General features: G+C 46.8%; 1 protein-coding gene across 3 annotated transcripts in view; it reads left to right on the top strand.

Annotated features, from left to right (window-relative positions):
• CACNA1B (calcium voltage-gated channel subunit alpha1 B) overlaps positions 1 to 12,025 on the top strand; it is a 186,238-nt gene that overhangs the window by 35,635 nt on the left and 138,578 nt on the right. For all 3 annotated transcript variants that reach the window (XM_035015334.1, XM_035015333.1, XM_035015332.1), the window contains 2 exons: positions 959 to 1,111; positions 2,366 to 2,556. In XM_035015334.1, the coding sequence (XP_034871225.1) occupies positions 959 to 1,111; positions 2,366 to 2,556 (344 nt within the window). The remainder of the gene's footprint in view (positions 1 to 958; positions 1,112 to 2,365; positions 2,557 to 12,025) is intronic.

Below are 12,025 nucleotides of genomic sequence, written 5' to 3'. Positions count from 1 at the left end.
TCTTTGCTTCTTTTTCTGGGGTTAAAGTACAGATAAGAGATTGAGAATGTGGTGGGCAGGATGCCTGAGAAGATAGCCAGAGGCTGCAAAGGATCACCTGTCTTGGGTCAGGCTTGGCAGGGCCATGGACAACTGAGGCCAGGTTAAGACATGCTCCTGGATTCAGTTGCTCAAGGAGCCAAGCCTGGGCAGGAGGATGGCCAGGGTTACCTTGGTGTTGGGTTTCTCTCAGAGCCCCAGGTGGGCAGGGACCTAGGGCTGTGTCCCCCTGAGGCCACTTCAGGGAAGCCCCCGTTCTGCCCCGCGACCCTGCCAGGCGAAAGCAAAGGCCTGTATCTAAGAGCTGGGGCCAGGTGGGAAGGAGGCAATGGGGTTGAGCTTCCTCTGTGTGCTGAGTTCCTTTGGCCTGGACAGAGCCATGCCTCATGGTTAGTGGTCCAGCACTCCTGCGAGCGGGTCCTTTGCTTCAGGTCCCTAAGGAACTGGGCCTGTTGGGAACTCCTGTACTTCCCTCCCAAGATCTCCTGCTCTCAGCCGCCAGAATCTTCTGCTTCTCTCTCCCAGCACCCCCTCACCTTTCCCCTTAGGACTCTTTGCTCTTGCTGTGCCACCCAGAGCCCTCCATAGGTCCACATCCCTCCCCAGACTTCATACTCTGACACCCCACACACTGCTTCTCCTCTGCTTTGGGACATTGCTCGTCCACTTCCCTCCAAGACTTACGTTTGGTCCCCTACCCTGAGGACTCTCCTGTAAGCGCATGCTATTCCCCCAAGACTCATGCTTCCCCATACTCCCTGCTCCATTCCCTACTTTGAGGGCTCCCAACTCAGCACCTTGCCCCAGGACCCCCAGTGCTGCCCAGCCCAGGCTCTGGCTGGTCTGCCCACACCCCCACCCATGCTCCTGCACTGCCCACTCTCCTCTGACCTGCCTTGCTGTGGCTGCTCTGGCCCAGGTTTGCAGGTGGTGCTCAAGTCCATCATGAAGGCCATGGTTCCACTCCTGCAGATTGGGTTGCTTCTCTTCTTTGCCATCCTTATGTTCGCGATCATCGGCCTCGAGTTCTACATGGGCAAATTCCACAAGGCCTGTTTCCCCAACGGCACAGGTGAGGCCTGGCAGCACCCCTCGGACTCATTCATCCTGGAGATAGGCCCTGCCCTACGTGCCAGGTGAACGGGGTGGAGCTTATGTTCCAGTTGGGGACACACACCGCAACCTGGAAAACACATACGTGAAGAAACACATAAACACAATGATCACAGGTTGTAGTAACTTCCAGCGAAAAACAGAAGGAGAATTTGCAATAGAACAGTTTGGGAGCCTGCTTCACAGAGACCAGCCAGGGGAGGCCTCTCTCCTGAGGTGACCACCTAGCAGTGATGAGAGTGCGGTGAGAGGGATTGCTGGGTGGCCACCGGGCCAGAGAGCTCCAGTTACAAGGAACAGTGCGTGCAGAGGCCAGAGTGAGGAGCAAAGAGAACAGAGGGGAAATCACGCGGGCTCCGTGGCTGTGGTGGGAACTCTGAGTCTTATTCAGAGAGAAGTCAGGAAGGTGGTGGAGGGCTCTGAATGAGGAGTGATGTCATCTCATTGTTCTGGGTGCTCCAGGAGGGCAAAGGCAGAAACAGGCTCGAGTAGGAGGCTAATATCTCCATCCAGAGGAGATGGTGCCTGTGGCCAGGCTGTTTTGGGGAGGTGGTCAGAACGGGTTGGGTTCTGGGTGTATTTTGCAGTGAGGCAGATAAACCATATGTTCATCTCAATCGATGCAGAGAAAGCTTTTACTAAAATTTAAATCATTCATGGTTTTCAAAAACCTCCTATCAAGGCTGGTGGAAGCACATGGACTCTGCAGGGGCCAGCGCAGAGAGGCCTGGGCGCTGCGGCACCCCGCCAGCCTCTGGGCACACGTGGGTTGAGCTCTGAGCTGACCTGCCTGATGAGCAGGGACCACAGGGGCTGACTCCAGCTTGGTACTGGCTCCAAGTGACAGGCAGATCTGCATGTCGGGAGTCTTGGTGGTGGCTTGGCTGTGAGGGAGAAATTAGGGTGGTAGTGGAAGGGAGAATTGAATGTTAGGACTTTGTCTCTTTTGATTTTCAGGTGAATAAGTAAACAGTGAGGGGCAGGTTCTAGTCGAGAGGAAGAGTTTGGTCTGAGCTCAGGGGAAGGCGGATTGCAGGCACGGGGAGAAAGTCGGTGCACGGAGGGATGGTGGGAAGTTGAGGGAGGATTTCCACTGGTGCTTGATTCCTACCCCCACCCGCCCCGATGTCTCCACAGCCCAGGAATCCCAGCAGGGGTTGGAGAATTTGGTGTTTCTGGGCTCAGGGTCTGTGCTTCATTCTTCTCTTCACAGATCCAGATCCAGTGGGTGACTTCCCCTGTGGCAAAGAGGCCCCAGCCCGGCTGTGTGAGGGTGACACTGAATGTCGGGAATACTGGCCAGGGCCCAACTTTGGCATCACCAACTTTGACAATATCCTGTTTGCCATCTTGACGGTATTCCAGTGCATCACCATGGAGGGCTGGACTGACATCCTCTACAACGTGAGTTGCATCTTGGCTCTGGGACTGTGGATGGGCCCTGGAGCTCCTGGGGTCTCATTTGGGGTGATGTTTCTGACCTACGAGCCTCTGCCCGGTCCCAAGCTCCTTTGTCCACTGTAGGATGAACTATAGGCCTTTCCTTCGGATGGCTCCACCAAGGGCCCACTGTCATCACTGTCCACTCAAACTCTGGACCTTGGTCCTAGAGTCTCCAGGACAGCTTCTCGTCTGAAAGTAACACTGAGGGCCAGGCAGACACTTCCAGAGATGCTATGGCTGATGGTCGAGACAGCCGCAGCATGACCCTCAGGCTCCCCGCAAGCTTGTTGCGAGTTAGGCCCTGCGTGAAGGGCCTCATCCCTGTTAACTCATAGAATCATCTCAAGAACCCCATCACACAAGGAAGAAACTGAGGCATGGAGAGCTTGTTTAATTTGCTCAAGGCCGTGAGACCAGCAGCAGCTTAGGGACTACCAGCACTGCCATGCCTGCTGCGTTTTCTGGATGGAGTGAGGGGAAGTGGAGCCTGTTGGCCTCGCCTTGTCCCTAGGCTGTGGGATGAAGACAGAGCAGGGCAGGGTTCAGGGCCGCACGGAGCCGGCATGTAGGGAGACCTCTCTGATGACGCTGGGATTCTGGGGTCAGAGCGTGTGTCCTGCACATTTCTGTCTTCTCTGCTGCGTCTCTCTGGTACTGTTTGCCCTTGACCCTCTTGCCCATTAGAGTACCTGCCCATCACAGTGGCAGTCTAGGTTGGTGCCCGGGACAGAAACTGGTCTAAGGCCCTTGCCTGGTGACCCGTCTCGCTCCCCCATCTCCCCTCCACCTGAAGCTCCTCTTGGAGGGCTCTACCCTGAATGCTTGAGCAGAACGCTGCCTCTTCTTTTTTTTTTTAAAGATTTTATTTATTTATTTGAGAGAGAGAATGAGAGACAGAGAGCATGAGAGGGAGGAGGGTCAGAGGGAGAAGCAGACCCCCCGCCGAGCAGGGAGCCCGATGCGGGACTCGATCCCGGGGCTCCAGGATCATGCCCTGAGCCGAAGGCAGTCGCTTAACCAACTGAGCCACCCAGGCGCCCAGAACGCTGCCTCTTCTTTTGTGTGACAAAAGCCCTAGCTACCTTCCACCCCCCCATAGCCCTGTGAGCTGCCAGGGCATGAGCACAGTTAAATTAGGCCCTCAGGGGTTTTGGGAGGTAGAGAAAGAAGGTACACACAAGCTAGGAGTCTTGGAAGGTTTGGCTGGAAAGGTACAGCTAGTAGATGGCTGTGTTCTGGATAGCTAGAGTGTGCTCTGCATGGGTACTGCGGGTGGAGGACCCTGCAGTACAAGATACTTCATGTTGAGCCTGCCACTTGTAAGCTGAGGTGGGGTTTGGGCTATCAGCCCCTGGAGCCCTATGCTCCTCAGCCTCAAGGAGCCTGGGGAGGAAACGATGGTGGTGTAGTCTGGTGGTGTGATGGATGGGAGTAAAGGGACAGACTGGGGCCCTTTGCTCTGTGCCTTCTCCCTGGGTTCATAGAGACCCAGGTAGATCTCAGGGCTGGGCGTCCAGCAAATGCTTGGTAAATGCTCATTGAGCCGGCACAGGGAAGATGAGGAGTTAAGGAAAAGCTGGCCCAAAGTCCCTTGAACCAGATCCCTCTTTGGAGTAGGGGTTGTGTCTCATGACAGGCTCTTTTTAATTGAGGAAAAGAGGAATGGGCACAAAGGTGGTTATGAGGAGCTTGGCTGTTCTCTTCCTGCAGCCAATCAAAGAATAATTTCCCAAAGACGGACCCTAAAAATAGCTCTGAGCTGGCCACATCCCTGCCAACCCCACCTGAACAAGGACTGCTAGAACAGGTTTCTGCAGCTTTCGGTGCCCACTGGGACTTGGCCATCGGCCCAGATGACTCAGACTGGTGGGTCTGTGCCCTGTGGGGGAGGGGCTGGGCAGGAACTTGACCCTGGGGCAGGAGGCACTGGTCAAGAGAGCCACAGAGGATTCATCAGACACATATTTCCATGGAACCCATTCTCTGGGCACTCCCTGAGACGCTCCTTGTACAGTGACGAGCAGGAGGCCTTCAATAAAGGCCTAATAATGGCAAGTGCTTTGAAGACAACAAAGGAGGATGAGGAGCAAGGAGTGATGAGTTAGAGAACCTTGTGAAAGCAAGGCCTGGCAAGGTCTGGAAGCCAGACATACAGGCGCTATGGGATTGTGCGTTGGGGGTTTGGCAAGGCACCAGGACACAATGACTGTGGTGAGCTATGAGGCTGGTGCCCAGAGCAGGTGGCCAAGATCTTGGTCCACTGTCCACACTAACAGGGAGGGTTGTTGCAAATCAGACAGGGTTTTTAAAGGGGGTTCTTTGGAGAGAGAACGTACCCTTCTCCTCCAGCCCAGTGAGTGCGGCTTTTATGGCCCTTTCAGACATGCTCCTTGAATGTGGAGGCTCAAGACAGTGCCTGTATGTCGAGGGAGGAGCCATTGGCCCGCAGCAGTGGGGCGGAAGGAGAGAGATGGAGAGAACACTTGATGTTGGGAACAGGGGAGGAGGATGTGTGAGTGCTTCTCATGGACCAGCTGTAGCCAGGGGGTAGTGGGCAGCCTGGAGCCCATTTAAATTCTGACCAGGGGGATGATGAGGTCTCAGCAGAGAACATCTGTTTAGAATGACTGCTGAAAAACTGGCAGTGGTGGGTGGGGGAGTTCTCCGACTGAGGGAGAAGTGCCTTGCCTGCATTTTGAAAAGTAAGAGAAGTCAAATGGGTCCTAAAAGAACCCAGAGAAGTGCCTGTGGGAGACAAGTCAGCAGGAAATTTCTGTCAGGCACAGAGAGATGAGATGATCTCAGGACAGTGCCTCGCATGGCACAACTCGCCTGCCCCCTCCTCCCCCTCCCCTGCTTGGAGGGTGTTGGGGTCAGAAACCCAACAGCAAGCTGAGGAAGAAGGAACAGTGTTATGTGTGGAGGGGCAAAGAGGGACCATGCCCCATCTCCCCGTGAAAGCCACCAGCTGCAGCAGGCAGCTGAAAGAGTGGATATTCTCAGTGCAAAGCATGTTAAGTAGTTTATTACCACCTGGGACTGGACACTTAATCACTGAATTGAGACTGTTTTCTACTTGAAGTGATTTTAGAACTTCCTGTTACCCAGGAGTTATCAGAAAAGCCACAGGACATGGGACGCCTGGGTGGCTCAGTCGGTTAAGCGTCTGCCTTCAGCTCAGGTCATGATCCCAGGGTCCTGGGATCGAGTTCCGCATCGGGCTTCCTGCTCCGCGGGGAGCCTGCTTCTCCCTCTGCCTCTGCCTCTCTCTCTCTATCTCTCATGAATAAATAAATAAAATCTTTAAAAAAAAAAAAAAAAGAAAAGCCACAGGACTTAACCAAATTTTATCCAGGAACATGAGTATGTTCAAAGGGACAGTAGGAGGTAAATAAAGTTGGTTTATGAGTAGATACATATGGTTTTGCATATGTCCACTGTACTGGTTACATAAAGATCTGAAGAAGGGGTGTTTAGATATATGTGTGCAAAGGCTGTGTGTTGAGCACAGGGAGGGCTTGCTCGTCAATTGGGTGTGCAATGTGAGGGAAAGAGGAGCCAAAGAGGATGTGACTTCAGCCCTGGGAGAGGTGGTGCCTTTTCTTGAGAAGGGAGACTTGGGAGCGAGGTATTTGCTCAGTTTTGTTTCAGTGGAGTAGTAGTGGAGCCCAAGGCCTCTGCTTTGGCCACATAACGTTTCAGAGAACTATTTTCATTCAAGGGAGTTGCTGCGTATACAGCTGGGTATGTGACAGGGACCTCAGAGGAGACGGCAGGGCTGAGGGTGTCTGTCTGAGGTCATGGATAGTGTTCAACATTTTGGGAGAGGATGTGATTTTCTCAGCAAAGCTTGTAGAAGGAGAAGCAAAGAAGGGCAAAGACTGAGCCCTCTCCAAACTTGGCTGTTGGTGGAATTCCAACATTCAGAAGCCAAGTAGGAAAGAAGGAGCAGGCAAAAGAGACCAAGGTGGAGCCGTTGAGGCAGGGCAGGAACACCACCAGGAGCTGTGTCGGAAGGAGAGCCAAGAAAAAAGTTTTCAGAAAGTGATCAACCGGGGCGCCTGGGTGGCTCAGTCGTTGGGCGTCTGCCTTCGGCTCAGGTCATGATCCCAGTGTCCTGGGATCGAGCCCCGCATCGGGCTCCCTGCTTCGCGGGAAGCCTGCTTCTCCCTCTCCCCTCCCCCTGCTTGTGTTCCCTCTCTCGCTCTGTCTCTCTCTGTCAAATAAATAAATAAAATCTTAAAAAAAAAAAGTGATCAACCAAGTCAGATGTTGCTGAGAGGTCGAGAAAGATGCTGCTAAACTTGACAAGAGCAGTGTTAGAGGTGGGGATAAAGTCTTGGAATGTGCAGGAGAAGGCAGTATGGAATGAGGATGGCAGAGAGAGTCCTCTCTTGCAAGGAGTTCCCCAGGAGGTGTAGTGGGAGGTAACTGCAGGGAGATATGGGGATTGGCTGTTTTTGTAAAACTAAACTTTGTTTGAGATAATTGAGGGTTTACATGCAGTTGTAGGAAATCTACGGAGAGGTCCCATGTACCTTCTAATGATACAAGAAGGCTTGCATCCCAACCACACTGACACAGTGGAGATACAGAAGGTTCCACCCCAGCAGGACCCCCTGTAGCCCTTCTGTAGCCACTCCCACTTCTCTCTTACCCTCCCCCTCCATCCCTGAGAACCACTAATCTGTCTGCCATAGCTGTAATTTCAAAGAGGTTATGTAAGTGAAACCATACTGTGTGTTACTTTTTAGTATTGGCTACTTTCACTCACATGATTCTTTGGGGATTCATCCAGATTACTGTGTGTCAGTAGTTGGTTCTTTTTTTTTTTTAATCCCTGAGCAGTCTTCTGTGGTGTGGTGGACTTTATACTTTGCTCAACACTCACCCGTTATAGGACATCCTGACTGTTTCCAGGTTGGGGCTGTTGTGAACATAGCTCTTCCACACATTTGTGTACAGGTTTTTGTGCAAACATAAATTTTCATTTCTGAGATAAATGCCTAAGGGTGCAATTTCTGGTTTGTAAAACAGTTGCATGTTTAGTTTTTTAAGAAATTAAAAATTTCCCAGAGGACTGTATCCTTTTACACTCCCACCAGCAGTGTGTGAATAATGTAGCATCCTCACCAGTATTTGATGTCATTGTTTTTAACTTCAGCCATTCTGGTAAGTGTGTACTGATGTGTCATTATGGTTTTAGTCTGCACTTCCTAATGGCTAATGATGTTAAGCATCGTTTCATACTTATTTGCTATTCCTATGTCTTCCTCAGTGAAATCTCTCTTCATATCTTTTGTCCACAATCTGTTTGGATTGTTATTTTACTTTGGAATTTTTATATATTCTAGAAACTAGTTCTTTGTCAGATACGCGGTTTGCAAATATTTTTTCTTAGTCATTAACTTGATTTTTCATACTCTTCAGCTGGTCTTTCATGGAACAAGCATTTTTTTTCACAGAACAAGCATTGTTTATTTTGATATAAGTCCAGTTATCAATTTTTCCTTTTGTGGATTGGGCTGTTCGGGTCAAGTCTAAGAACTCTTTGCCAACTCCTAAATTCTGAAGATTTTCGCCTACATTTTTTTAAAAGAAAGTTTTATTGTTTTACATTTTACATGCAAGTCTGTGATCCATTTTGAGTTAATTTTTGTATAAAGTGTGAGGTTTAGGTTGAGATTCTCTCTCTCTCTTTCTTCCTATCTCTCCCTCCCTTCTTCCTTTCCTTCTTTCCTTTCTTCCTTCTTCACCTTTTGAGCTTATGAATGTCCAGTTCCTCTAGCACCCCTTGTTGAAAAGGCTATATTTTCTCCATTGAATTGCTTTTGCACCTCTGCCCAAAAAGTTGGGTGTATTTTGTGTGGGTCTGTTTTTTCTTTTTCTTTCCTTTTTAAAGCAAGCTCTATACCCAATGTGGGGCTTGAATCCTGAGATCAAGAGTTGCCTGCTCCACTGACTTAGCCAGGCAGATGCCCTGTGGGTCTGTTTCTGTTCCAGTGATCTATGTGTCCCTCTCTACCAATACCACACAATCTTCATTACTGTAGTTGTGCTGTAAATAAATCTTTTAAACCAGGTAGACTGATCTTTCCCATTTTATTCTATTTGGGAGAATTGGCATCTTTACTATGTTGGGTCTTCCAATCCATGAACATGGTATATCTCTCAGTTTATGCAGATTACCTTTGATTTCTTTAATCAGCATTTTGTAGTTTTCAGCATACAAGTCCTACATATGTTTCTATGCCTTCCAGCTCCTTTTCCTGCCTTAGTGCACTAGCTGAAACTTCCAGCGTTATGTTAAATAAGAATGGGGAGAACAGATATATTTCTATGTTCCTAATCTTAGGGAAAATCATTCAGTTTTTCACTGTTAAATACAATGTTAACTGCAAGTTTTTTTGTTTTTTTGTGGATGCCCTTTATCATATTGAGGCAGTTCCCCTATTCCTACTTTTCTGAGAGGTTTTATCATGCATGGGTGTTGAATTTTATAAAATATTTTTTCTGCATATGATAATGTGATTTTTTTCTTTAGTCTGTTAATATGGTGGATTACATTGACTTTTGAATTTTGAAATGGCTTGACATCCTTGGAATAAACCCCACATAGTCATGGTATATAATTATTTTTATATATTGCTTAATTCTATTGGTTAATATTTCATTAAGGATTCTGGCATCTATATTCATGTGGGCTTTGGGTCTGTGATTTCCTTCTCTTTTGAATTGTCTTGTCTGGTATGGTATGAGGGCAATACAAGATTTAGAAAAGGAATTAGGAAGTAGCTTCTCCTCTTCCATTTTCTAGAAGAGTTTATGTAAGTGGTATTATTTCTTTTTTAGATAATTGGTAGAATTCTACAATCTGGGTCTAGAGATTTCTTTTATGGATTTTTTTTTCCAAAAAGCACTTTTGTTGATATATAATTTGCATACCATGAAATTCACTAATTTAAAGTATTCAGTTAATGGCTCTTGTATGGTCACAGGGTTGTGCAACCATCAGCGTTATCTAATTTTTGAAGATTTTTGTCCACCAAAAAGGAACCCTGTGTCCATTAGCAGTCACTCCCCATTCTTCCATCCTCCAGCTGCTGGCAACCATTAATATATTTCTGTCTCTGTTAGTCTATTCTAGACATTCCCTATAAATGGAATCATAGTGGATATGTCAACTTTTGTGTATCTAAGGTCCGTCCATGTTGTAGCAAGTGTCAGTATCTCATTGCTTTTATTATCAAATATGATTCCATTAAGTGAATATACCATATTTTGTTTATATTTCATCAGTTGATGGAAATTTGGGTTGTTTCAACTTTTCTACATTATGAATCATGCTACTATGAATAAATGTACACAAGTTTTTGTGTGGAATATATTTTTATTTCCCTTATGTATATGCCTAGGAATGGAATTGCTATATCATATGGTAACTTTGTGTGTAACCTTTTGAGGAGTTGCCAGACTGATTTCCACAGTGGGTGCAGCACCCTACATCCCAGCAGGAGTGTACAAGCATTCTAAATTCTCTACATTCTCATCAACACTTGTTATCGGCTGTCTTTTTAATTTTAAGCATCCTAGTAAAATTAAAATTTAATTTTTAAAATATTCATTCATTCATGATATAAGTGATTTCTATTATTTTTTACAGGGTTTTATTAGTTTCAGGTGTACAATATAGTAATTCAGCACCTCCATACATCACCCTGTGCTCATCATGACAAGTGCCCTCCTTAATCCTCGTCCCCTATTTCACCCATTCCCCCACCCATGTCCCCTCTGGTAACCATCAGTTTGTTCTTTATAGTTAAGAGTCTATTTCTTGGTTTGTCTTTCTGTTTCTGTTTCTTTTTTTCTTTTTTCCATTTGCTCATTTGTTTTGTTTCTTAAATTCCACATACGGGTGAAATCATATGGTATTGTCTTTTTCTGATTGACTTATTTCACTTAGTATAATACTCTCTAGCTCCAACCATATTGTTGCAAGTGGCAAGATTTCATATTCATATATATCTATCTCTATCTCTATCTATCTATCTATATCACATCTTCTTTATCCATTTGTCCATCAATGGACACTTGGACTGTTACCATATCTTGGCCATTATAAATAATGCTGGTATAGACATTGGGGTGCATGTATCCCTTTGAATTATTGTTCTTGTATTTTTGAGGTAAATACCCAGTAGTGCAATTGCTGGGTTGTAGGGTAGTTCTATATTTAACTTTTTGAGGAACCTCCATACTGTTTTCCAGAGCGGCTGCACCAGTTTGTGTTCCCACCAACAGTGCATGAGTGTTCCTTTTTATCCACAGTGGTATTTCATTTTGGCTTTGATTTGCATTTCCTTTAATGACTTATGATATTGAGCATCTTTTATGTGCTTATTGCACCACTTATATATTTTCTTTGGAGAAATGTGTATTCAGATTCTTTTCCCATTTTAAAATTGGTTAATTTGTCATTTTATTATTGACCTGTGATTTTTCTCCTCTTATCATCTCTGTCATCTTAGTGTTGGCAATCTGTGTCAGTTAGGGTTCTCCAGAAATATAGAACCAATAAGATATATACACGTATGTGTGTGTATTTAGATATGTATGAAGACAGAGAAAGAGAGAGCTTGATCAATTGATTATTAGGAATTGGCTCTTCTGATTATGGAGCTTGGCAAGTCCAAATCTGCAGTTTAGGCTGGCAGGTTCAAGACCCAGGAGAGACAGTGGTACAATTTCAGTCTGAAAGCCAGCAGGTGGAGACCCAATAGAGCCAATGGTACAGATGAAGTCTGAAGGCAATCTACTAGAGAATTTCCTTTTACCTGGAGGAGAGTTGGGTTTTTTTGTTCTATTCAGACCTTCAACTGATTGAATAAGGTCTACCACCTTATGGAAGGCAATCTGCTTTACTCTATCAACTAAAATGTCAATCTCATCCAAAAACACATTTACAGAAATACCCAGAATAATGTTTGACTAAATATCTGGGGACCCTGTGGCCCAGTCAAATTGACACATAAAATTAACCATCATGGCATCTAATGATTGCCTTTTTTCATTCAGTTTGCGCTTTTTCTGGTTCTTGGCATGGCAAATGAGATTCACTTGAAAACTGAACACTTTTGGTATTATGTCATGAGACCCAGGCTATAAAAGTCATAAGGTCTGGGAGAGATGCCCTTCTTTACATTCAGTTCTTAGATCATGCCTGAGTGCTGGCTTGTGGCTTAAGCCAGGCACATGGTGAGAACTGTTCCCTGGGGACTTGTGGGCTTCTCTTGATATGGGGGAAATACGGCCTGGGGCCCACTGCCTCTGAGCTGTGGAAGCTGCTGCAGATAGGAGATCAGACTTGGGCCTGGTGCCCGTGCGCTCCATTCAGGAGAAAGTCTTTAGAGCTGACTGGTATGTCCAGTAA

This window comes from Mirounga leonina, unplaced genomic scaffold (genome assembly GCF_011800145.1).
Source record: "Mirounga leonina isolate KUSES-001 unplaced genomic scaffold, KU_Mleo_1.0 Mir_170, whole genome shotgun sequence".
In the NCBI taxonomy this organism is placed as follows: Eukaryota; Metazoa; Chordata; class Mammalia; order Carnivora; family Phocidae; genus Mirounga; species Mirounga leonina.
This window is presented reverse-complemented; position numbering and strand designations above follow the sequence as displayed.